The sequence below is a fragment of the Melozone crissalis genome, unplaced genomic scaffold (assembly GCF_028551555.1).
Source record: "Melozone crissalis strain CALT ecotype California unplaced genomic scaffold, PUWL_Pcris_2 ptg000613l_1, whole genome shotgun sequence".
NCBI classification, from domain to species: Eukaryota; Metazoa; Chordata; class Aves; order Passeriformes; family Passerellidae; genus Melozone; species Melozone crissalis.
Genome location: NW_026536291.1, coordinates 12,528 through 35,452, shown reverse-complemented (window position 1 = coordinate 35,452; position 22,925 = coordinate 12,528). Strand labels below are relative to the sequence as shown.

The window sequence follows — 22,925 nt, the reverse complement described above, 5'->3', positions numbered from 1 at the left end:
AATACGGGATTAAAATGGGAAAAAATGGTGGGAAATGGAATAAGTAAGGAAGGAAAATGAGGAAAAATTGGGAATATTTGGGGGTAAATAATGGTAGAAAGATTGATAAATAAGGGAGGGAAATGAGGAAAAATAGGGAATATTTGGGGTAAATAATTGAGGAAAGTATTGATAAGTAAGGGATTAAACTGGGAAAAATGGTGGGAAAATGGAAATAAGTAAGGAAGAAAATGAGGAAAATTGGGAATATTTGGGGGTAAATAATGGTAGAAAATATTGATAAATAGGGAGGGAAATGAGGAAAATTTGGAATATTTAGGATAAAATAACTGGGGGAAATATTGGTAAATAAGGGAGGAAAGGAGGAAAAACTGGGAATATTTGGGATAAATTATGGGGGAAATTGTTAATAAATAAAGGGGGAAAATGAGGAAAAAGGTGGGAAAAATAAGAATATTTAGGAAATTTGGGATAAATAATGGGGAAATATTAATGAATAAGTGAGGGAAATCGGGGAAATTTGGATATTGGAGGTAATATTGGGGAATTATTTGTAATATGGGAGGAAAATGGAAAAGATGGTGGGAAAATGAGGAAAAATTGGGTATTGAGGATAAATAATCAGGGAAATTATTGATAATTAAGGGAGGAAATGAGGATAATTGAGATATTAGGGATACAATAATAGGGCAAAAATATTCATAAATAAGGGAGGAAAAGGAGGAAAATTTGGAATATTTAGGATAAATAGTGGGGAAGTATGATAATAAGGAGAGAAATTAGGGGAAAACTATGGGAAGATGCGAATAAATAATGTGGGAAAATGCAGAAAATTGGGAATATTTGGGATAAATATTAAGGATTAATTACAGACATATTCAGGTAAAATGAGAGATAAATTTCAGGAAAATTCCCAGAATAATTTAACCTTTAAGACCCAGAATGGAGCATTTCCATGGGGATTTTTGGGTTCCACCATCACCATGTCCCCACCCCGTGCCTCAGATTCCCCTCCCACCGACCCAACCACAAATTCCACCCCAAATCCAAAAATTCCCTTTTTTTTTTGTATTTCCCAGTGCACCAATGGGAAATTCCAGTGGGGGATTGGCAATCAATGGGGAATCAATGGGGAATTGGCAATCAATGGGAATCAGTGGGGAATCAATGGGGAATCAGTGGGGAATCATGGGAATCAGTGGGGAATCAATGGGGAATTGGGAATCAATGGGAATCAATGGGAATCAGTGGGGAATCAGTAGGGAATTGGGAATCAATTGCAATCAATGGGAATCAGTGGGGAATCAATGGGGAGTGAATGGGAATCAGTGGGGAATGAATGGGGAATTGGCAATCAATGGGAATCAATGGGGAATCAATGAGGAGTCAATGGGTATCAGTGGGGAATCAATGGGGGAATTGGGAATCAATTGGAATCAATGGGAATCAATGGGAATCAATGGGAATCATGGGGAATTGGGGATCAATGGGAATCATGGGGAATTCAATGGGGATTGGGAATCAATGGAATTCCAATGAGGAATCAATGGGGAATCAATGGGGAATTGGGAATCAATGGGGAATTCCAATGGGGAATTGAGGATCAATGGGGACTTGGGAATCAATGGGGAATTGGGGATCAATGGGGAATCAATGGGGAATTGGGGATCAATGGGGAATTGGGGATCAATGGGGATTCCAATGGGGGATTTCAATGGGAAATTCTGATGAAAGTTGGGAACCAATGGAGAATCAATGGGGAATTGGGGACAATGGGGACTTGGGGATCAATGGGGAATTGGGAACCAGTGGGGAATCTATGGGAAATTCAATGTGGAAACTGGGGAGAAATAATGTGGAAAATGAGGCAAAATTCCCAGAATCATTTGACCCTGAAGTGCAGAATGGAGCTTTTCCACGGGGAGTTTTGAGTTCCCCATCACCATGACCAACCCGTGCCTCAGTTTCCCTCCCGCCAACCCATAAGGAATTCTGATGGAATTATCCCAAAAATTCTCATTTTTTTTGTATTTCTCAGTGCACCAATGGGAAATTCCAGTGGGGAATTGGCATCAATGGGGAATCAATGGGAACTGGCAATCAATGGGAATCGTGGGGAATCAATGGGGAATCAGTGGGGAATCAATGGGGAATGGCAATCAATGGGAATCAATGGGGAATCATGGGGAATGATGGGAATCAGTGGGGAATCAATGGGGAATTGGGAATCAATGGGAATCAGTGGGGAATCATGGGAATCAGTGGGGAATCAATGGGGAACTGGCAATCAATGGGAATCAATGGGGAATCAGTGGGGAATCAATGGGAATCCAGTGGGGAATCAATGGGAATTTGGGAATCAATGGGAATCAGTGGGAATCAATGGGGAACTGGCAATCAATGGGGAATCAATGGGGAATCAATGGGAATCAGTGGGGAATCAATGGGGAATTGGGAATCAATGGGGAATGAATGGGAATTTGGAATAAACAGGGATTCGATGGGAATGGCATCAATGGGAATCAGTGGGGAATCAATGGGAATCATGGGGAGTTGGGAATCAATGGGGAATCAATGGGGAATCAATGGGGAATTTGGAATAAACAGGGATTCGATGGGAATTGGCAATCAATGGGATCAGTGGGGAATCAATGGGAAATCAATGGGGAGTTGGGAATCATGGGGAATCATGGGAATCAATGGGGAATTGGGAATAAACAGGGAATTCCAATGGGAATTAGGAATCAATGGGGAATCAATGGGGAATCAATGGGGAATCAATGCGGAATTGGGAATCAATGGGAATCAATGGGGAATCAATGGGGAATCAGTGGGGAATTGGGAATCAATGGGAGAAAGAAGGTGGGAAAATGAGAAAAAAATGGGAATATTTGGGATAAATAATGGGGGAAAATGAACAAATAAGGGAGGAAAATGAGGAAAAAATGGTGGAAAATGTGGATAAATTGAGAACATTATTGATAATTAACAAGGATTAATAATAGAAAGAATTGGGAAAAATTGAAGATTAATTTCAGCATAATTCCCAGAATAATTTAACCCTTGAAGTGCCACAATGGAGCATTTCCAATGGGGATTTCTTCCTGCGCCTCAGTTTCCCTCCCACCGACCCAACCACAAATTCCAACCCCAAATCCCAAAAATTCCCATTTTTTTTTGTATTTCCCAGTGCACCAATGAGAAATTCCAGTGGGGAATTGGCAATCAATGGGGAATCAATGGGGAATTGGCAATCAATGGGGAATTGGGAATAAACAGGGAATTCCAATGGAAATTGGGGATCAATGGGAATCAGTGGGGAATCAATGGGGAATTGGGGATCAATGGGGAATCGATGGGGAATCAATGAGGGATTTGGAATCAATGGGGAATTTCAATGGGGAATCAATGGGAAATCAATGGGGAATCAATGGAGAATTCCAGTGGGGAATTAGGAATCAATGGGGAATCAATGGGGAATTCCAATGAAGAATCAATGGGGATGTTTGGGAAATTCCAATGGGAAAATGGGAAAAAATAGGGAGAAATAAAGGGGGAAAATGAGGAAAAGTTTGGAATATTCGGGATAAATAATGGGGGAAAATATTGGTAAATAATGGAGGAAAATGAGGAAAATTTGGGAAAAATAATTGAGAAAAATGTTGAAAAATAAAGGAGGAAAATGGGGGAAAAATGGTGGAAAAATGAGAATAAATAAGGGAGGAAAATGAGAATAAATTGGGAATATTTGGAATAAATAAACCCCAAAAATCTGTAAAATTCCCATTTTTTTTGCATCCCCAGTGCACCAATGGGAAATTCCAGTGGGGAATTGGCAATCAATGGGAATCAATGGGGAATTGGCAATCAATGGGAATCAGTGGGGAATCAATGGGGAATTGGGAATCAATGGGAATCAGTGAGGAATCAATGGGGAATTTGGAATAAAGGGAATCAGTGGGGAATCAATGGGAATCAGTGAGGAATCAATGGGAAATTGGGAATCAATGGGAATCAGTGGGGAATCAATGGGGAGTCACTGGGAATCAGTGGGGAATTGATGGGAATCAATGAGAATCAATCGGAATCAATGGGGAATTGGGAATCAGTGGGAACCAATGGGAATCAATGGGGAATTGGGAATCACTGGGAATCAATGGGAATCAGTGGGGAATCAATGGGGAATTGGGAATCAATGGGAATCAGTGGGGAATCAATGGGGAGTCAATGGGAATCAGTGGGGAATCAATGGGGAATTGGGAATCAATGGGAGTCAGTGGGGAATCAATGGGGAGTCAATGAGAATCAGTGGGGAATTAATGGGAATCAGTGGGGAATCAGTGGGGAGTTGGGAATCAATGAGAATCAGTGGGGAATCAATGGGGAATTGGGAATCAATGGGGAATTGGGAATCAATGGGAATCAGTGGGGAGTCAATGGGGAATTGGGAATCAATGGGGAATTGGGAATCAATGGGAATCAGTGGGGAATCAATGGGGAGTCAATGGGAATCAGTGGGGAATCAATGGGGAGTGAATGGGAATCAGTGGGGAATCAGTGGGGAATTGGGAATCAATTGGAATCAATGGGAATCAGTGGGGAATCAATGGGGAATCAATGGGGAATCAATGGGGAATCAATGGGGAATCAATGGGGAATTGAGAATCAATGGGAATCAGTGGGGAATCAGTGAGGAATCAATGGGGAATTGAGAATCAATGGGAATCAGTGGGGAATCAGTGGGGAATCAATGGGGAGTCAATGGGAATCAGTGGGAATCAATGGGAATCAATGGGGAATTGGGAATCAATGGGAATCAATGGGAATCAATGGGGAATTGGGGATCAATGGGGAATCGATGGGAAATTCCCATTTTTTTTTGTGTCCCCAGTGCACCAACGGGCACCTGATGTGCGCGGGGTGTTTCATCCATCTCCTGGCGGACTCGCGGCTGAAGGAGGAGCAGGCCACGTGTCCCAACTGCCGCTGCGAGATCTCCAAGAGCCTCTGCTGCCGCAACCTGGCCGTGGAGAAGGCGGTCAGCGAGCTGCCGGCCGAGTGCGGCTTCTGCGCCCGCCAGTTCCCCCGCTCGCTGCTCGAGCGCCACCAGAAGGAGGAGTGCCAGGACAGGTCCGTTTTTGGGAACGTTCGGGGATTTTTTTGGAATTTTTGGGGTTTTTTTTTGGAATTTCTTGAGGTGTTATGAGGTCTCGAGGTGGTTTTTGGTGGTTTCCAGGTGGTTTGGGGTGGTTTTGAGGTGTTTTTGGTGGTTTTGGAGTGGTGGGACATGTCAAAGTTCATGAGGTCTTTCTTGCAGCACCATCAGAAGGATGTCTGGGATTTCTTTGAGGTATTTTGGGGTCCCGAGGTGGTTTTTGGTGGATTCCAGGTGGTTTGGGGTGGTTTTAAAGTATTTTTGGTGGTTTTGGGGTGGTGGGACACCTCAAAGTTCTTGAGATCCCTGGAGCGCCACCAGCAGGAGGTGTGGCATGATGGAAAGAGGTTTTTGGGGTTTCTATGGGGTTTTTTGTGGTTCTGGGGCAGTTTTTTGTGGTTTTGAGGGGATTTTTGGTGGTTTTGGGGTGGTGGGACACCTCAAAGTTCTTGAGATCTTTGCAGCGCTACCAGAAGGAGGAGTGCCAGGACAGGTCCGTTTTTGGGAATGGTTGCGATTTTTTTTTTTTAATTTCTTGAGGTGTTATGAGGTCTCGAGATGGTTTTTGGTGGTTTCCAGGTGGTTTGGGGTGGTTTTGAGGTAGTTTTGGTGGTTTTGGGGTGGTGGGACACCTCAAAGTTCTTGAGATCTTTTGAACACCACTAGCAGGTGGTGTGGCATGATAGAAGAAGGTGTTTTGGGGATTTCATGGGATTTTTTTGTGGTTCTGGGGTGGTTTTGGGTGGATTCAGGGTGGTTTTTGGTAGTTTGGGATGGTGGGACACCTCAAAGTTCTTGAGATCTTCCTTGGAGCACCACCAGATGGATGTCTGGGATTTTTTGGGGTTTCAATGTGGTTTGGGGTGGATTCGTGGTGGTTTTTGGTGTTTTTGTGGTGATTTTAGGTGGTTTTTGGATGGTGGGACACCTCAAAGTTCTTGAGATCTTTCAGGGCCACTAGAAGGAGGAGTGCCAGGACAGGTCCGTTTTTGGGACCGTTTGGGAATTTTTTTGGAATTTCTTGAGGTGTTATGAGGTCTCGAGGTGGCTTTTGGTGGTTTCCAGGTGGTTTGGGGTGGTTTTGAGGTAGTTCTGGTGGTTTTGGGGTGGTGGGACACCTCGAAGTTCTTGAGAACATCATTGGTCTATCAGCAGAGGGAGTGTCAGGATAGGTGAAAGATGTTTTGGGGATTTTTAAGGGATTTTTTGTAGTTCTGGGGCAGTTTTTTGTGGTGTCGAGGGGATTTTTCATGGTTTTGGGGTGGTGGGACACCTCAAAGTTCTTGAGATCTTTGCAGCGCTACCAGAAGGAGGAGTGCCAGGACAGGTCCATTTTTGGGAACGTTTGGGATTTTTTGGGGGGATTTTTTGAGGTATTTTGGGGTCTCGGGGTGGTTTTAGGTGGTTTTGCAGTGGTTTGGGGTGGTTTTGAGGTGGCTTTAGGTGGTTTTGGGGTGGTGGGACACCTCAAAGTTCTTGAGAACATCATTGGTTTAGCAGCAGAAGGAGTGTCAGGATAGGTGAAAGATTTTTTGGGACTTTTAAGAATTTTTTTGTGGTTTTGGGGCAGCTTTTGGTGGTTTCTGATGGTTTTTGGTGGTTTTGGGATGGTGGGACACCTCAAAGTTCTTGAGATCTTTCTTGGAGCACCATGAGAAGGATGATATTTTTTTGAGATATATTTTGGAGTTTTGAGGTGGTATGGGGTGGATTCGTGGTGGTTTTTGGTGGATTCGTGGTGGGTTTTGGTGGATTCGTGGTGGTTTTTGGTGGTTTCTGGGTGGTGGAACACCTTAAAGTTCTTGAGATCTTTCTTGGAACATTCTCTTGGGAGGATGTCTGGTATTTTTTTGAGATATTTTGGGGGTTTGGGTGGTTCCGTGGTGGTTTCGTGGTGGTTTTTGGTGGTTTTGGACGGTTTTGAGTGATTTCTGGATGGTGGGACACCTCAAAATTCTTGAGATCTTTGCAGCGCCACCAGAAGGAGCAGTGCCAGGACAGGTCCGTTTTTGGGAATGTTTGGGATTTTTTGGGGGGATTTTTGAGGTATTTTGGGGTCTCCGGGGGGTTTTTGGTGGATCCGTGGTGGTTTCTGATGGTTTTGAGGTGGTTTTAGGTGGTTTTGGGGTGGTGGGACACCTAAAAGTTCTCGAGATCTTTTGAACACCACTAGCAGGAGGTGTGGCATGATAGAAGAAGGTGTTTTGGGATTTTATGGGACTTTTTTTGTGGTTCTGGGGTGGTTTTGGGTGGATTCAGGGTGGTTTTTGGTAGTTTGGGATGGTGGGACACCTCAAAGTTCTTGAGATCTTTTTTGGGGCACCATCATGATGATGTTTGGAATTTTTTGGATTTTTTAGGGGTTATTTTGGGATTCTGGGGTGGTTTTTGGTGTTTTCACGGTGGTTTTTGGTGGTTTTGGTGTGGTAGGACACCTCAAAGTCCTTGAGATCTTCCTTGAAGAACCATCAGAAGCACGTCGGGGATTTTTTGCGGTTTTGGGGTGGTTTTTGGTGGTTTTAGGTGGTTTTGGGTGGTTTTGGGTGGTTTTGGTCTGGTGGGACATCTCCAAGTTCTTGAGATCTTTGGAATGCCACCAGAAGGATGTGTGGCCTGACAGGACAAGGACTTTTTGGGACTCTTTTTGGATTTGGTGGAGACTTTTTTAGGGTTTGGGGCACTTTTTGGTCTTTTCAGGGTGGTGGGACGCCTCAAAGTTCTTGAGATCTTTCATGGAGCAGTTCCAGAAGGAGTATCACGACAGATGATGGATGGGAATGGTCCTGGATGAGACTTTTGGGAATTTGTGTGGAGTTTTGGGGGTTTTGGGGTGGTTTTTCGTGGTTTTGAGGTGGTTTTGGTGGTTTCTGGGTGGTGGGACACCTCAAAGTTCTTGAGATATTTTTTGGAGCACCATCAAAAGAATGTTGGGGATTTTTCTCAGATATTTTGGGGTCTCCAGGTGGTTTGGGGTGGTTTTATGGTGGTTTTTGTTGATTTGAGGTGTTTTTGGTGGTTTTGGGATGATGGGACATCTCAAAGTTCTTGAGATTTTCCTTGGAACACCATGAGAAGGATGTCGGGGATTTTTTCTGAGATTTTTTGGGGTCTCCAGGTGGTTTTTGGTGGTTTTGTGGTGGTTTTTGGTGGTTTCAGATGGTTTTTGGTGGTTTTGGGATGATGGGACACCTCAAAGTTCTTGAGATCTTCCTTGGAGCACCATGAGAAGGATGTAGGGGATTTATTTGAGGTATTTTGGGGTCTCCAGGTGGTTTCTGGTGGATTCCTGGGGGTTTCCAATGGCTTTGAGGTGGTTTTAGGTGGTTTCTGGGTGGTGGGACACCTCAAAGTTCTTGAGATCTTTCTTGGAGCACCATCAGTAGAGTGGGATTTTTTTTGAGGTGGTTTGGGGTCTCGAGGTGGTTTTTGGTGCATTTCCGGTGGTTTCCAATGGTTTTGAGGTGGTTTTTGGTGGTTTCTGGATGGTGGGACACCTCAAAGTTCTTGAGATCTTCCTTGGAGCACCATGAGAAGAATGTGGGGGATTTTTTTGAGGTATTTTGGGGTCCCGAGGTGTTTTAGGGTGGATTCATGGTATTTTGGGATGGTTTTGAGGTGGTTTTAGGTGGTTTCCGGGTGGTGGGACACCTCAAAGTTCTTGAGATCTCTCTTGGAGCACCATCAGTAGAATGCAAATTTTTTTTTGAGGTATTTTGGGGTCTCCAGGTGCTTTTTGGTGGATTCCAGGGGGTTTGGGCTGGTTTTGAGGTGATTTTTGTTGGTTTTGGGATGGTGGAACACCTCAAAGTTCTTGAGATCTTCCTTGTAGCCCCACCAGCAGCACTATGAGGACCACTGAGGGCTGGCAATGGTCCTGCCTGGATTTTTAGGTATTTATGGGAATTTTTTGGGTTTTGGACCATTTCCATCCCAAATCTCCCCAAAATCCCACCAATTGTCCTCAGATGTCCCCAGATGTCCCCAGATGTCCCATTTTGTCCCCGTTTCCCCGCAGGGTGACGCAGTGCAGGTCCAAGCGCATCGGGTGTCCCTGGCAGGGCCCCTTCCACGAGCTGTCGGTGCACGAGGCCGAACGCTCCCAAATTCCCCTTTTTTATCCCAAATTTTCCACTTGCATTTTCCGTTTTTATCCCAAAGCATTTCCCATTTTTTCCCCCCAAAATTCCCATTTTTTCCCCCAAAACATTCCCATTTTTTCCCCCTAAAATTCCCATTTTTTCCCCCAAAACATTCCCAATTTTTCCCCCAAAAATTCCCGTTTTTTCCCAAAAAATCACCTTTTTTTTCCCAAAAAACTCCCGATTTTTTCCCGAAACATTCCCATTTTTTTTCCCCAAAAATTCCCTTTTTGTTCCCAAAAAATTGCCTTTCTCTTCGCAAAAAAAATCCCGTTTTTTCCCAAAAAATTCCCATTTTTTCCCCCCAAAATTCCCAATTTTTCCCTAAATTCCCGTTTTTCTCCCGTTTTCTCCGCAGGGTGACGCAGTGCAAGTACAAGCGCATCGGGTGTCCCTGGCAGGGCCCCTTCCACGAGCTGTCGGTGCACGAGGCCGAGTGCTCGCACCCCACCAAGACGGGCAACGAGCTCATGGACATCCTGGACGAGATGGACCAAACGCGCAAGAAGGAGATGCAGCTCTACAACAGCATCTTCAGCCTGCTCAGCTTCGAGAAGATCGGCTACACCGGTACGGGGCCACCACCGTTCCGAAAAATTCCATGAAATTCCAGAAAATTCCCAAAATTTGTGGGGTTTTCTGGAGGTTTTATGGGGTCTTCTAAAGGTTCTCCATGGTTTCGAGAAGGTTTTAGGGAGTTCTTCAAGGGTTCTCCATGGTTTCCAGAAGGTTTTTTGAGGTCTTCAGAAGGTTCCTTGAGGTTCTCAGAAGGTTTCATGGAGTTTTCTTAAAGTCTCTTGAGGTTCTAAGAAGGTTTTATGGGGTCTTCTAAAGGTTGTCCTTGATTTCCAGAAGGTTTTATGAGGTCGTCAGAAGGTTCCTTGAGGTTCTCAGAAGGTTTCATGGAGTCTTCTTAAAGTCTCTTGAGGTTCTAAGAAGGTTTTATGGGGTCTTCTAAAGGTTGTCCTTGATTTCCAGAAGGTTTTATGAGGTCGTCAGAAGGTTCCTTGAGGTTCTCAGAAGGTTTCATGGAGTTTTCTTAAAGTCTCTTGAGGTTCTAAGAAGGTTTTATGGGGTCTTCTAAAGGTTGTCCTTGATTTCCAGAAGGTTTTATGAGGTCGTCAGAAGGTTCCTTGAGGTTCTCAGAAGGTTTCATGGAGTCTTCTTAAAGTCTCTTGAGGTTCTAAGAAGGTTTTATGGGGTCTTCTAAAGGTTGTCCTTGATTTCCAGAAGGTTTTATGAGGTCGTCAGAAGGTTCCTTGAGGTTCTCAGAAGGTTTCATGGAGTCTTCTTAAAGTCTCTTGAGGTTCTAAGAAGGTTTTATGGGGTCTTCTAAAGGTTGTCCTTGATTTCCAGAAGGTTTTATGAGGTCGTCAGAAGGTTCCTTGAGGTTCTCAGAAGGTTTCATGGAGTCTTCTAAAGGTTCTCCATGGTTTTCAGAAGGCTTTATGGGGTTCTCCAAAGGTTTTCCGTGGTTTCCAGAAGGTTTTATGGGGTCTTCAGAAGGTTCCTTGAGGTTCTCAGAAGGTTTCATGGGGTTCTCCAAGGGTTTCCAAATGGTTTTCTGGGGTTTTTCCAAAGCAGGAGATGCAGCTCTACTACAGCATCTTCAGCCTGCTCAGCTTCGAGAAGATCGGCTACACCGGTACGGGGCCACCACCATCCCACAACATTCCACAAAATTCCACAAAATTCCAGAAAATTCCGGAAAATTGCTGAAATTTGTGGGGTTTTCTGGAGGTTTTATGGGGTCTTCAGAAGGTTCTCCATGGATTCCAGAAGGTTTTATGGAGTTTTCTGAAGGCTCTCCATGGTTTTGAGAAGGTTTTCTGGGGTCTACTAAAGGTTCTCCATGGTTTTGAGAAGGTTTTATGGAGTTCTTCAAGGGTTCTCCATGGTTTTGAGAAGGTTTTATGGGGTCTTCAGAAGGTTCTCCATGGTTTCCAGAAGGTTTTATGGAGTTTTCTGAAGGTTCTCCATGGTTTTGAGAAGGTTTTATGGGGTCTACTAAAGGTTCTCCATGGTTTCCAGAAGGTTTTATGGGGTCTTCAGAAGGTTCCTTGAGGTTCTCAGGAGATCTAATAGAGTTTTCTGAAGGTCTCTTGAGGTTCTTAGAAGGTTTTGTGGGGTTCTCCTGGGGTTTTCCATGGTTTCCAGAAGGTTACATGGGGTCTTCTGAAGGTCTCTTGAGGTTCTGAGAAGGTTTCATGGGGTCTTCTAAAGGTTCTCTATGGTTTCCAGAAGGTTTTTTGGGTTTTTCCAAAGCAGGAGATGCAGCTCTACAACAGCATCTTCAGCCTGCTCAGCTTCGAGAAGATCGGCTACACCGGTACGGGGCCACCACCATCCCACAACATTCCTGGAATTAATGGGGGTTTCTGGAGGTTTTATGGGGTCTTCAGAAGGTTCTCCATGGATTTCAGGAGGTTTTATGGAGTTTCCTGAAGGTTCTCCATGGTTTTGAGAAGGTTTTATGGAGTTCTTCAAGGGTTCTCCATGGTTTTGAGAAGGTTTTATGGAGTTCTTCAAGGGTTCTCCATGGTTTTGAGAAGGTTTTATGGGGTCTTCAGAAGGTCTCTTGAAGTTCTTAGAAGGTTTTTTGGGGTTTTCTGAAAGTTCTCCATGGATTCCATAAGGTTTTATGGAGTTCTTCAAAGGTTTTCCATGGTTTTCAGAAGGTTTTATGGGGTCTTCTGAAGGTCTTTTGAGGTTCTGAGAAGGTTTTATGGGGTCTTCTGAAGGTTCTCCATGCTTTCCAGAAGGTTGTATGAGGTCTTGAGAAGGTTCCTTAAGGTTCTGAGAATGTTTTATGGGATTCTCCGAGGGTTTTCCACGATTCCCAGAAGTTTTTATGGAGTTTTCTAAAGGTCGCTTGACCTTCTCAGAAGGTTTTATGGGGTCTTCCTAGGATTGTCCACGGTTTCCAGAAGGTTTTATGGGATCTCTTAAAGGTTTTTTGAGGTTTTTTGAAGGTTCTTTGGGTTTTTTTGGAGGATTTATGGGGTCTTCAGAAGGTTTTATGGGGTTCTCCAAGGGTTTCCATGGTTCCCAGAAGGTTTATGGGGTTTTTAGAAGGTTCCTTGAGGTTCTCAGAAGGTTTTATGGGTTCTTCAGAATGTTCCTTGACGTTCTAAGAAGGTTTTATGGGGTCCCTCAAAGGTTTTCCATGGTTTCCGGAAGGTTTTATGGACTTTTTAGAAGGTTTCTTGAAGTTCTCAGAAGATTTAGTTGGGTTCTCCAAAGATTTTCTATGATTTCTAGAAGGTTTTATGGGTTCTTTTAAAGGTTTTTTGAGGTTCTCAGAAGGTTTTTTGGAGTTCTCCAAAGGTTCTCCATGGTTCTCAGAAGGTTTTATGGAGTCTTCTGAAGGTCCCTTGAGGTTCTCAGAAGGTTTTATGGGGTTCTCCTGGGGTTTTCCATGGTTTCCAGAAGGTTTTATGGGGTTTTCAGAAGGTTCCTTGAGGTTCTGAGAAGGTTTTATGGAGTTTTCTGAAGGTCTCTTGAGGTTCTCAGAAGGTTTTATGGGGTCTTCTAAAGGTTTTCCATGGTTCTCAGAAGGTTTTATGGAGTTCTCTGAAGGTCCCTTGAGGTTCTCAGAAGGTTTTTTTGAGTCCTCCAAAGGTTGTCCATGGTTTCCAGAAGGTTTTATGGGGTCTCCAGAATGTTCCTTGAGGTTCTCAGAAGGTTTTATGGGGTTCTCCTGGGGTTTTCCATGGTTTCCAGAAGGTTTTTTGGGATTCTCCAAAGCTTCTCCAGGATTTTCCGAAGGATTTTTTTTGGCTTTTCTGATTTTTCCCGGAGTTTCTCCATCCCGCTCAGCTTCCAGAAGCTCCGTTCCTCCAGCAGAGGACAGCCCGGAATTCCGAGAATTCCCAAAACCTGAGCAGAAATTCGGGAATGTTTTAGGACGCCGATGTTGCCGCTTTGGGACCCGGTGAAATTTTGGGAATTCCGTGGGATCCTGATGGAATTTATTTAGGATCTGTGGAAAATTCTGGGAATTCTGTAGGATCCAGGTGAATCCAGTTTGAGATCTGTGGAAAATTCCGGGAGTTTTGTGGGATCCAGTGAAAATTCCAGGAATTTTATGGGATCCTGGCGAATCCAGGTTGGGATCCGGTGAAATTTTGGGAATTTTGTGGGATCAAGTTGAATTTTATTTAGGATCTGTTGATAATTTGGGGAATTTTGTGGGATCCTGGTGAATCCTTTTAGGATCCACTGAAAATTTTGGGAATTCTGTGGGATCCTGGTGAATCCAGTTTGGGATCTGGTGAAAATTCGGGAAATTTTGTAGGATCAAGTTGGATTCTCTTTAGGATCCGATGATAATTTGGGGAATTTTGTGGGATCCTGTTGAATCCAGTTTAGGATCCACTGAGAATTCCAGGATTTTTTTAGGTCAATGATGAATCCCTGTAGGATCTGATGAACATTTGGGGAATTCTGTGGGATCCTGGTGGATCCAGTTTGGGATCTGGTGAGAATTTTGGGAATTTTGTAGGATGAAGTTGAATCTTCTTTAGGATCCGATGGTAATTCTGGGAATTTTGTGGGATCCTGGTGAATCCTTCTAGGATCCACTGAAAATTCCAGGAATTTTGTGGGATCCTGGTGAATCCAGTTTGGGATGTGATGAAAATTTTGGGAATTTTGTAGGATAAAGGGGAATTTTATTTAGGCTCCGATGATAATTCCGGGAATTTTGTGGGATCTTGGCCAATCTTTGTAGGATCTATTGAAAATTCCAGGAATTCTGTGGGATCCTGGCAAATCCTGTTTGGGATCTGGTGAAAATTCTGGGAATTTTGTAGGATAAAGTTGAATTTTATTTAGGATCTGATGATAATTCTGGGAATTTTGTGGGATCATGGTGAATCCTTTTAGGATCTAATGAAAATTCTTGGAAATTTTGTAGGATAAAGGTGAATTTTCTTTAGGATCCAATGATAACTTTGGGAATTTTGTAGGATCCTGCTGAATCCAGTTTAGGATCCACTAAAAATTCCAGGAATTTTTGAGGATAATGGCGAATCCGTGCAGGATCTGATGATGATTCCAGGAATTTTATGGGATCCTGGTGGATCCAGGTTGGGATCCGGTGAAAATTTTGGGAATTTTGTGGGATCAAGTTGAATTTTATTTAGGATCTGATGATAATTCTGGGAATTTTGTGGGATCCTGGTGAATCCTTTTAGGATCCACTGAAAATTTTGGGAATTCTGTGGGATCCTGGTGAATCCAGTTTGGGATCTGGTGAAAATTCGGGAAATTTTGTAGGATCAAGTTGGATTTTCTTTAGGATCCGATGATAATTTGGGGAATTTTGTGGGATCCTGTTGAATCCAGTTTAGGATCCACTGAAAATTCCAGGATTTTTTTAGGTCAATGATGAATCCCTGTAGGATCTGACGAAAATTTGGGGAATTCTGTGGGATCCTGGTGGATCCAGTTTGGGATCTGGTGAGAATTTTGGGAATTTTGTAGGATGAAGTTGAATCTTATTTAGGATCCGATGGTAATTCTGGGAATTTTGTGGGATCCTGGTGAATCCTTCTAGGATCCACTGAAAATTCCAGGAATTTTGTGGGATCCTGGTGAATCCAGTTTGGGATGTGATGAAAATTCTGGGAATTTTGTAGGATAAAGGTGAATTTTATTTAGGCTCCGATGATAATTCCGGGAATTTTGTGGGATCTTGGCCAATCTTTGTAGGATCTATTGAAAATTCCAGGAATTCTGTGGGATCCTGGCAAATCCTGTTTGGGATCTGGTGAAAATTCTGGGAATTTTGTAGGATAAAGTTGAATTTTATTTCGGATCTCGTGATAATTCTGGGAATTTTGTGGGATCATGGTGAATCCTTTTAGGATCTAATGAAAATTCTTGGAAATTTTGTAGGATAAAGGTGAATTTTATTTAAGATCCAATGATAACTTTGGGAATTTTGTAGGATCCTGCAGAATCCAGTTTAGGATCCACTAAAAATTCCAGGAATTTTTTAGGTTAATGGCGAATCCGTGTAGGATCTGATGAAAATTTGGGGAATTTTGTAGGATAATGGTGGATCCAGTTTGGGATCTGGTGAGAATTTTGGGAATTTTGTAGGATGAAGTTGAATTTTATTTAGGATCTGATGATAATTCTGGGAATTTTGTGGGATCCTGGTGAATCCTTTTAGGATCCACTGAAAATTGTGGGAATTCTGTGGGATCCTGGTGAATCCAGTTTGGGATCTGGTGAAAATTTGGGAAATTTTGTAGGATCAAGTTGGATTTTCTTTAGGATCCGATGATAATTTGGGGAATTTTGTGGGATCCTGTTGAATCCAGTTTAGGATCCACTGAAAATTCCAGGATTTTTTTAGGTCAATGATGAATCCCTGTAGGATCTGATGAAAATTTGGGGAATTCTGTGGGATCCTGGTGGATCCAGTTTGGGATCCGGTGAAAATTTTGGGAATTTTGTAGGATGAAGTTGAATCTTCTTTAGGATCCGATGGTAATTCTGGGAATTTTGTGGGATCCTGGTGAATCCTTCTAGGATCCACTGAAAATTCCAGGAATTTTGTGGGATCCTGGTGAATCCAGTTTGGGATGTGATGAAAATTTTGGGAATTTTGTAGGATAAAGGGGAATTTTATTTAGGCTCCGATGATAATTCCGGGAATTTTGTGGGATCTTGGCCAATCTTTGTAGGATCTATTGAAAATTCCAGGAATTCTGTGGGATCCTGGCAAATCCTGTTTGGGATCTGGTGAAAAATCTGGGAATTTTGTAGGATAAAGTTGAATTTTATTTTGGATCTCGTGATAATTCTGGGAATTTTGTGGGATCATGGTGAATCCTTTTAGGATCTAATGAAAATTCTTGGAAATTTTGTAGGATAAAGGTGAATTTTATTTAAGATCCAATGATAACTTTGGGAATTTTGTAGGATCCTGCTGAATCCAGTTTAGGATCCACTAAAAATTCCAGGAATTTTTGAGGATAATGGCGAATCCCTGTAGGATCTGATGATGATTCCAGGAATTTTATGGGATCCTGGTGGATCCAGGTTGGGATCCGGTGAAAATTTTGGGAATTTTGTGGGATCAAGTTGAATTTTATTTAGGATCTGTTGATAATTCGGGGAATTTTGTGGGATCCTGGTGAATCCTTTTAGGATCCACTGAAAATTTTGGGAATTCTGTGGGATCCTGGTGAATCCAGTTTGGGATCTGGTGAAAATTTGGGAAATTTTGTAGGATAATGGTGGATCCAGTTTGGGATCTGGTGAAAATTTGGGGAATTTTGTAGGATAAAGTTGAATTTAATTTAGGCTCCGATGATAATTTGGGGAATTTTGTGGGATCCTGGTGAATCCTTTTAGGATCCACTGATAATTCCAGGAATTTTGTGGGATCCTGGTGAATCCAGTTTGGGATCTGGTGAAAATTTGGGAAATTTTGTAGGATCAAGTTGGATTCTCTTTAGGATCCGATGATAATTTGGGGAATTTTGTGGGATCCTGGTGAATCCAGTTTAGGATCCACTGAAAATTCCAGGATTTTTTTAGGTCAATGATGAATCCCTGTAGGATCTGATGAACATTTGGGGAATTCTGTGGGATCCTGGTGGATCCAGTTTGGGATCTGGTGAGAATTTTGGGAATTTTGTAGGATGAAGTTGAATCTTCTTTAGGATCCGATGGTAATTCTGGGAATTCTGTGGGATCCTGATGAATCCAGTTTAGGATCCACTAAAAATTCCAGGAATTTTTGAGGATAATGGCGAATCCGTGTAGGATCTGATGATGATTCCAGGAATTTTATGGGATCCTGGTGGATCCAGGTTGGGATCCGGTGAAAATTTTGGGAATTTTGTGGGATCAAGTTGAATTTTATTTAGGATCTGATGATAATTCTGGGAATTTTGTGGGATCCTGGTGAATCCTTTTAGGATCCACTGAAAATTTTGGGAATTCTGTGGGATCCTGGTGAATCCAGTTTGGGATCTGGTGAAAATTTGGGAAATTTTGTAGGATCAAGTTGGATTCTCTTTAGGATCCGATGATAATTTGGGGAATTTTGTGGGATCCTGGTGAATCCAGTTTAGGATCCACTGAAAATTCCAGGATTTTTTTAGGTCAATGATGAATCCCTGTAGGATCTGACGAAAATTTGGGGAATTCTGTGGGATCCTGGTGGATCCAGTTTGGGATCTGGTGAGAATTTTGGGAATTTTGTAGGATGAAGTTGAATCTTCTTTAGGATCCGATGGTAATTCTGGGAATTTTGTGGGATCCTGGTGAATCCTTCTAGGATCCACTGAAAATTCCAGGAATTTTGTGGGATCCTGGTGAATCCAGTTTGGGATGTGATGAAAATTTTGGGAATTTTGTAGGATGAAGGTGAATTTTATTTAGGCTCCGATGATAATTCCGGGAATTTTGTGGGATCTTGGCCAATCTTTGTAGGATCTATTGAAAATTCCAGGAATTCTGTGGGATCCTGGCAAATCCTGTTTGGGATCTGGTGAAAATTCTGGGAATTTTGTAGGATAAAGTTGAATTTTATTTTGGATCTCGTGATAATTCTGGGAATTTTGTGGGATCATGGTGAATTCTTTTAGGATCTAATGAAAATTCTTGGAAATTTTGTAGGAAAAAGGTGAATTTTATTTAAGATCCAATGATAACTTTGGGAATTTTGTAGGATCCTGCTGAATCCAGTTTAGGATCCACTAAAAATTCCAGGAATTTTTTAGGTTAATGGCGAATCCGTGTAGGATCTGATGAAAATTTGGGGAATTTTGTAGGATAATGGTGGATCCAGTTTGGGATCTGGTGAGAATTTTGAGAATTTTGTAGGATAAAGTTGGATTTTTTTTTAGGCTCTGATGATAATTCCGGGAATTTTGTAGGATCCTGGTGAATCCTTTTGGGATCTGATCAGAATTTTGGGAATTCTGTAGGATCCTGGTGAGCCCAGTTAGGATCCAGTGATAATTTTGGGAGCTTTGTAGGACAATGATGAATCCTTGTAGGATCTGGTGGTAATTTTGGGAATTCTGTGGGATAACGGTGAATCCTTTTGGGATCTGATTGGAATTTCAGGAGTTTTATGGGATATTGGTGAATCCTTGTAGGATCTGGTGATAATTCTGGGAATCTTGTAGGATAATGATGAATCCTTGTAGGATCCAGTGAGAATTTTGGGAATTTTGTAGGATCCTGGTGAATCTTGTTGGGATCCAGTTGCAATTATGGGAATTTTGTAGGATCCTGGTGAATCCTTTTGGGATCTGATGACAATTTCAGGACTTATGTAGGATAATGACGAATCCTTGTACGACCCCCTGATGAGTCCTGGAACCTTCCATGACCCCGATGAATCCGTAGGAATTCAGTGACAGCTCCTGCCTCTTCCCAAACTTTTTTCCACGTAATCCCGACTCTTTTCCCATCGAATTTCTCAAAATTTCCCAATTTTTTTCCACCTTTTCCATCTTTCCCAGAGGTTCAGTTCCGCCCGTACCGCACGGACGACTTCATCACGCGCCTGTGCTGCGAGACGCCGCGCCTGGGATGGGCTGGGAGGGACTGGGATGGGACTGGGAGGGACTGGGATGGACTGGGATGGGACTGGGATGGACTGGGATGGACTGGGATGGGACTGGGATGGACTGGGATGGACTGGGATGAACTGGGAATGGACTGGGATGGACTGGGATGGGCTGGGATGGACTGGGATGGACTGGGATGGGACTGGGATGGACTGGGATGGGACTGGGATGGACTGGGATGGGCTGGGATGGACTGGGACCACACTGGGATGGACTGGGATGGACTGGGATGGGACTGGGATGGACTGGGATGGGATGGGACTGGGAGGGACTGGGACGGACTGGGATGGGACTGGGATGGACTGGGATGGACTGGGACCACACTGGGATGGACTGGGATGGACTGGGATGGGACTGGGATGGACTGGGATGGGACTGGGATGGACTGGGATGGGATGGGACTGGGAGGGACTGGGACGGACTGGGATGGGACTGGGATGGACTGGGATGGACTGGGAAGGGACTGGGATGGACTGGGATGGACTGAGATGGACTGGGATGGGACTGGGATGGACTGGGATGGGACTGAGATGGACTGGGATGGGCTGGGATGGACTGGGATGGACTGGGAAGGGACTGGGATGGACTGAGATGGACTGGGATGGACTGGGATGGGACTGGGATGGACTGGGATGGACTGAGATGGACTGGGAAGGGACTGGGATGGGACTGAGATGGACTGGGATGGGACTGAGATGGACTGGGATGGACTGGGATGGACTGAGATGGACTGGGATGGACTGGGATGGACTGGGAATTCTTTAGGAAAATGGTGAACCCTGTTAGGATCTGATGATGATTCTGGAGTTTTGTAGGATCCTGGTGAATCCTTGTGGGATCTGGTGATGATTTTGGGAATTTCGGAGGATAATGATGAATCCCATTAGGGCCCAATGATAGTTTTGGAAATTTTGTACGATAATGGTGAATCCGTTGATAATTTTGGGAATTTTGTGGGATAATGATGAACCTCGTTAGAATCTATTGATAATTTGAGGAATTTTGCGAGATGGAAGTCAATTCTTGTAGGACCTGGTGATGACTCCTGGAACTTTCCAAGACCCTGATGAATCTGTAAAAATTCAATGACAATTTCTGCCTTTTCCCAACCTTTTTCCCATCTAATCCCAATTTTTTTGGACTTTTTTTCGTTTCCCAGAGGTTCAGTTCCGCCCGTACCGCACGGACGACTTCATCACGCGCCTGTGCTACGAGACGCCGCGCCTGACGGTGCTCAACCAGACGTGGGGTGGACTGGGATGGACTGGGATGGATTGGGAATTCTGTGGGATAATGGTGAACCCTGCTAGGATCCTGTGATTTTTGTAGGGTCCTGGTGCATCCTTATGGAATCCATGGTGAATCCTATTTACGACCTGGTAATAATTTTGGGAATTCTGTAGGATCCTGGAGAATCCTTTTGAGAGCCAGTGATAGTTTGGGGAATTTTGGAGGACAATGGTGAGTCCTTGTAGGATCTGATGGTGCCTCCTGAAACCTTTTAAGATCCCGATGAATCCATAGGAATTCAGCGACAGCTCTTGCCTTGTCCCAATGTTATTCCCAACCCTTTTCCCGTCTAATCCCAATTTTTTTTTGACTTTTTTTTCGTTTCCCAGAGGTTCAGTTCCGCCCGTACCGCACGGACGACTTCATCACGCGCCTGTGCTATGAGACGCCGCGCCTGACGGTGCTCAACCAGACGTGGGGTGGACTGGGATGGGCTGGGATGGATTGGGATGGACTGGGGTGGACTGGGATGGACTGGACATTCTTTAGGAAAATGGTGAACCCTGTTAGGATCTGATGATGATTCCAGGGTTTTTGTAGGATCCTTGTGAATTCTCGTGGGATGCGACGCCAATTCCAGCAATTATTTGCAGGGTCCTGGTGAATCCTGATGGGATCCATGGTGAATCCTATGTAGGACCTGATGAGAATTGCAGGAATTTTGTAGGATCCTGGTGAACCCTGTTGGAACCCATTGATAATTTGAGGAATTTTGCGAGATGGAAGTCAATTCTTGTAGAACCTGGTGATGACTCCTGGAACCTTCCAAGACCCCGATGAATCCATAGAAATTCAGTGACACCTCCTGCCTTATCCCAACGTTATTCCCAACCCTTTTCCCATCTAATCCCAATTTTTTTGGACTTTTTTTCGTTTCCCAGAGGTTCAGTTCCGCCCGTACCGCACGGGCGACTTCATCACGCGCCTGTGCTACGAGACGCCGCGCCTGACGGTGCTCAACCAGACGTGGGGTGGACTGGGATGGGCTGGGATGGACTGGGATTTCTGTAGGAATATGGTGAACCCTGGTAGGATCTGATGATGATTCCAGGGTTTTTGTAGGATCCTGGTGAATCCTTTCGGGGTCTGATGAGAATTTTGTGAGTTTTGTAGCATCCTGGTGAATTCTTTTAGGGTCTGATGAGATTTTTCGGAATTAGGTAGGATCCAGGTGAATCCAGTTAGGATCTGGTGATAATTTGTGGAATTTTGTAGGATCCTGGTGAATCCTTCTAGGACCTGGTGATGACTCCTGGAACCTTCTAAGACCCCAATGAATCCGTAAAAATTCAATGACAATTCCTGCCTTTTCCCAACCCTTTTCCCATCTAATCCCAGTTTTTTTGGACTTTTTTTCTTCATTTCCCAGAGGTTCAGTTCCGCCCGTACCGCACGGACGACTTCATCACGCGCCTGTACTACGAGACGCCGCGCCTGACGGTGCTCAACCAGACGTGGGTGCTGAAGGCGCGCGTCAACGACTCGGAGCGCAACCCCAACCTGTCGTGCAAGCGCACGCTGAGCTTCCAGCTGATCCTCAAGAGCAAGGTCAACTCGCCCATGGAGTGCTCCTTCCTGCTCCTCGAGGGGCCCTACGACGACGTCAAGATCAACCCGGTCATCTACCACTTCGTCTTCAGCAACGAGAGCAACGAGACCGACTACATGGCGCTGCCCATCGTCGACTCGGTGGAGTGCAACAAACTGCTGGCGGCCAAGAACATCAACCTGCGGCTTTTTATATTCCAGATCCAAAAATAAAACGTGACTTTTTTTCCCGGGGGGGGGGGGTTTTGTTTGGGGGAGGGCGGGGAGGGAAGGGAGGAGGAGGAGTTTTAGCGATGGCGGCGGTGTCGGCGGCGTTGTTGGACGCGGCGGGGAGGTGGTGGAAGCATTAAAAAGCGGAGTTGAAGTGGTCGAGAATGGGTTGGAAGAGAGAAAAAAACGGTGGGGAAGCGGCGAAAAATGGGTTGGAAGCGATGAAAGTTGGTGGGGAGCGAATGGGATTCACTTGGAAGCATCAAAAATGGGTTGGAAGCGACAAAAGTTGGTGGTGAGCGAATGGAGTTTCCTTGGAACCATCAAAAATGGGTCGGAAGAGAGAAAAAATGGTGGGGAAGTGGCGAAAAGTTGGTGGGGAGCGAATGGAGTTGGCGTGGAACCATCAAAAACTGGGTTGGAATTGGTAAAAATGGGTTGGAAATGACAAAAATGTGTTAGAAGAGAGAAAAATTGGTGGGAAAGTGAGAAAAGTTGGTGGCGAGCGAATGGAATTGGCTTGGAGCCATCAAAAATGGGTTGGAAGGGACAAAAATGGGTTAAAAGGGACAAAAATGGGTTGGAAGACACAAGAATTGGATGGAAAAAACAGAAGTTGGGGGTGAGCGAATGAAATTGCCTTGGAACCATCAAAAATGGGTGGAAAGTGACAAAAAGGGGTTGGAAGCACCAAAAATTGGTGGTAAGGAAATCAGATTACCTTGGAACCGTCAAAAAATGAGTTGGAAGAGACAAAAATTGGTTTAAAGTGGCAAAAGTTGGTGGTGAGCAAGTAGATTTAGCTATGAACCATCAAAAATGGGTTGGAAGTGACAAAAATGGGTTGGAAAAAAGAAAAAATGGGTTGGAAGGGACAAAACTGGGTTGGAAGAGACAAAACTTGGTGGTGAATGACTGGAATTGGCATGGAACCATCAAAAATGGGTTTGAGGGGGTGAAAATGGGTTGGAAAAAAGA

General features: G+C 44.0%; 1 protein-coding gene across 1 annotated transcript; it reads left to right on the top strand.

The window, feature by feature from the left end:
- The first annotated feature begins 4,894 nt into the window (after positions 1–4,894).
- Positions 4,895–21,959, top strand: LOC128950411 (zinc finger TRAF-type-containing protein 1-A). The gene is made up of 3 exons (XM_054295295.1): positions 4,895–5,130; positions 9,653–9,864; positions 21,559–21,959. The coding sequence occupies exons 1-3, from the start codon at positions 4,910–4,912 to the stop codon at positions 21,948–21,950; spliced, it is 825 nt and encodes a 274-aa protein (XP_054151270.1). The 5' UTR covers positions 4,895–4,909; the 3' UTR covers positions 21,951–21,959.
- Positions 21,960–22,925: the final 966 nt, after the last annotated feature.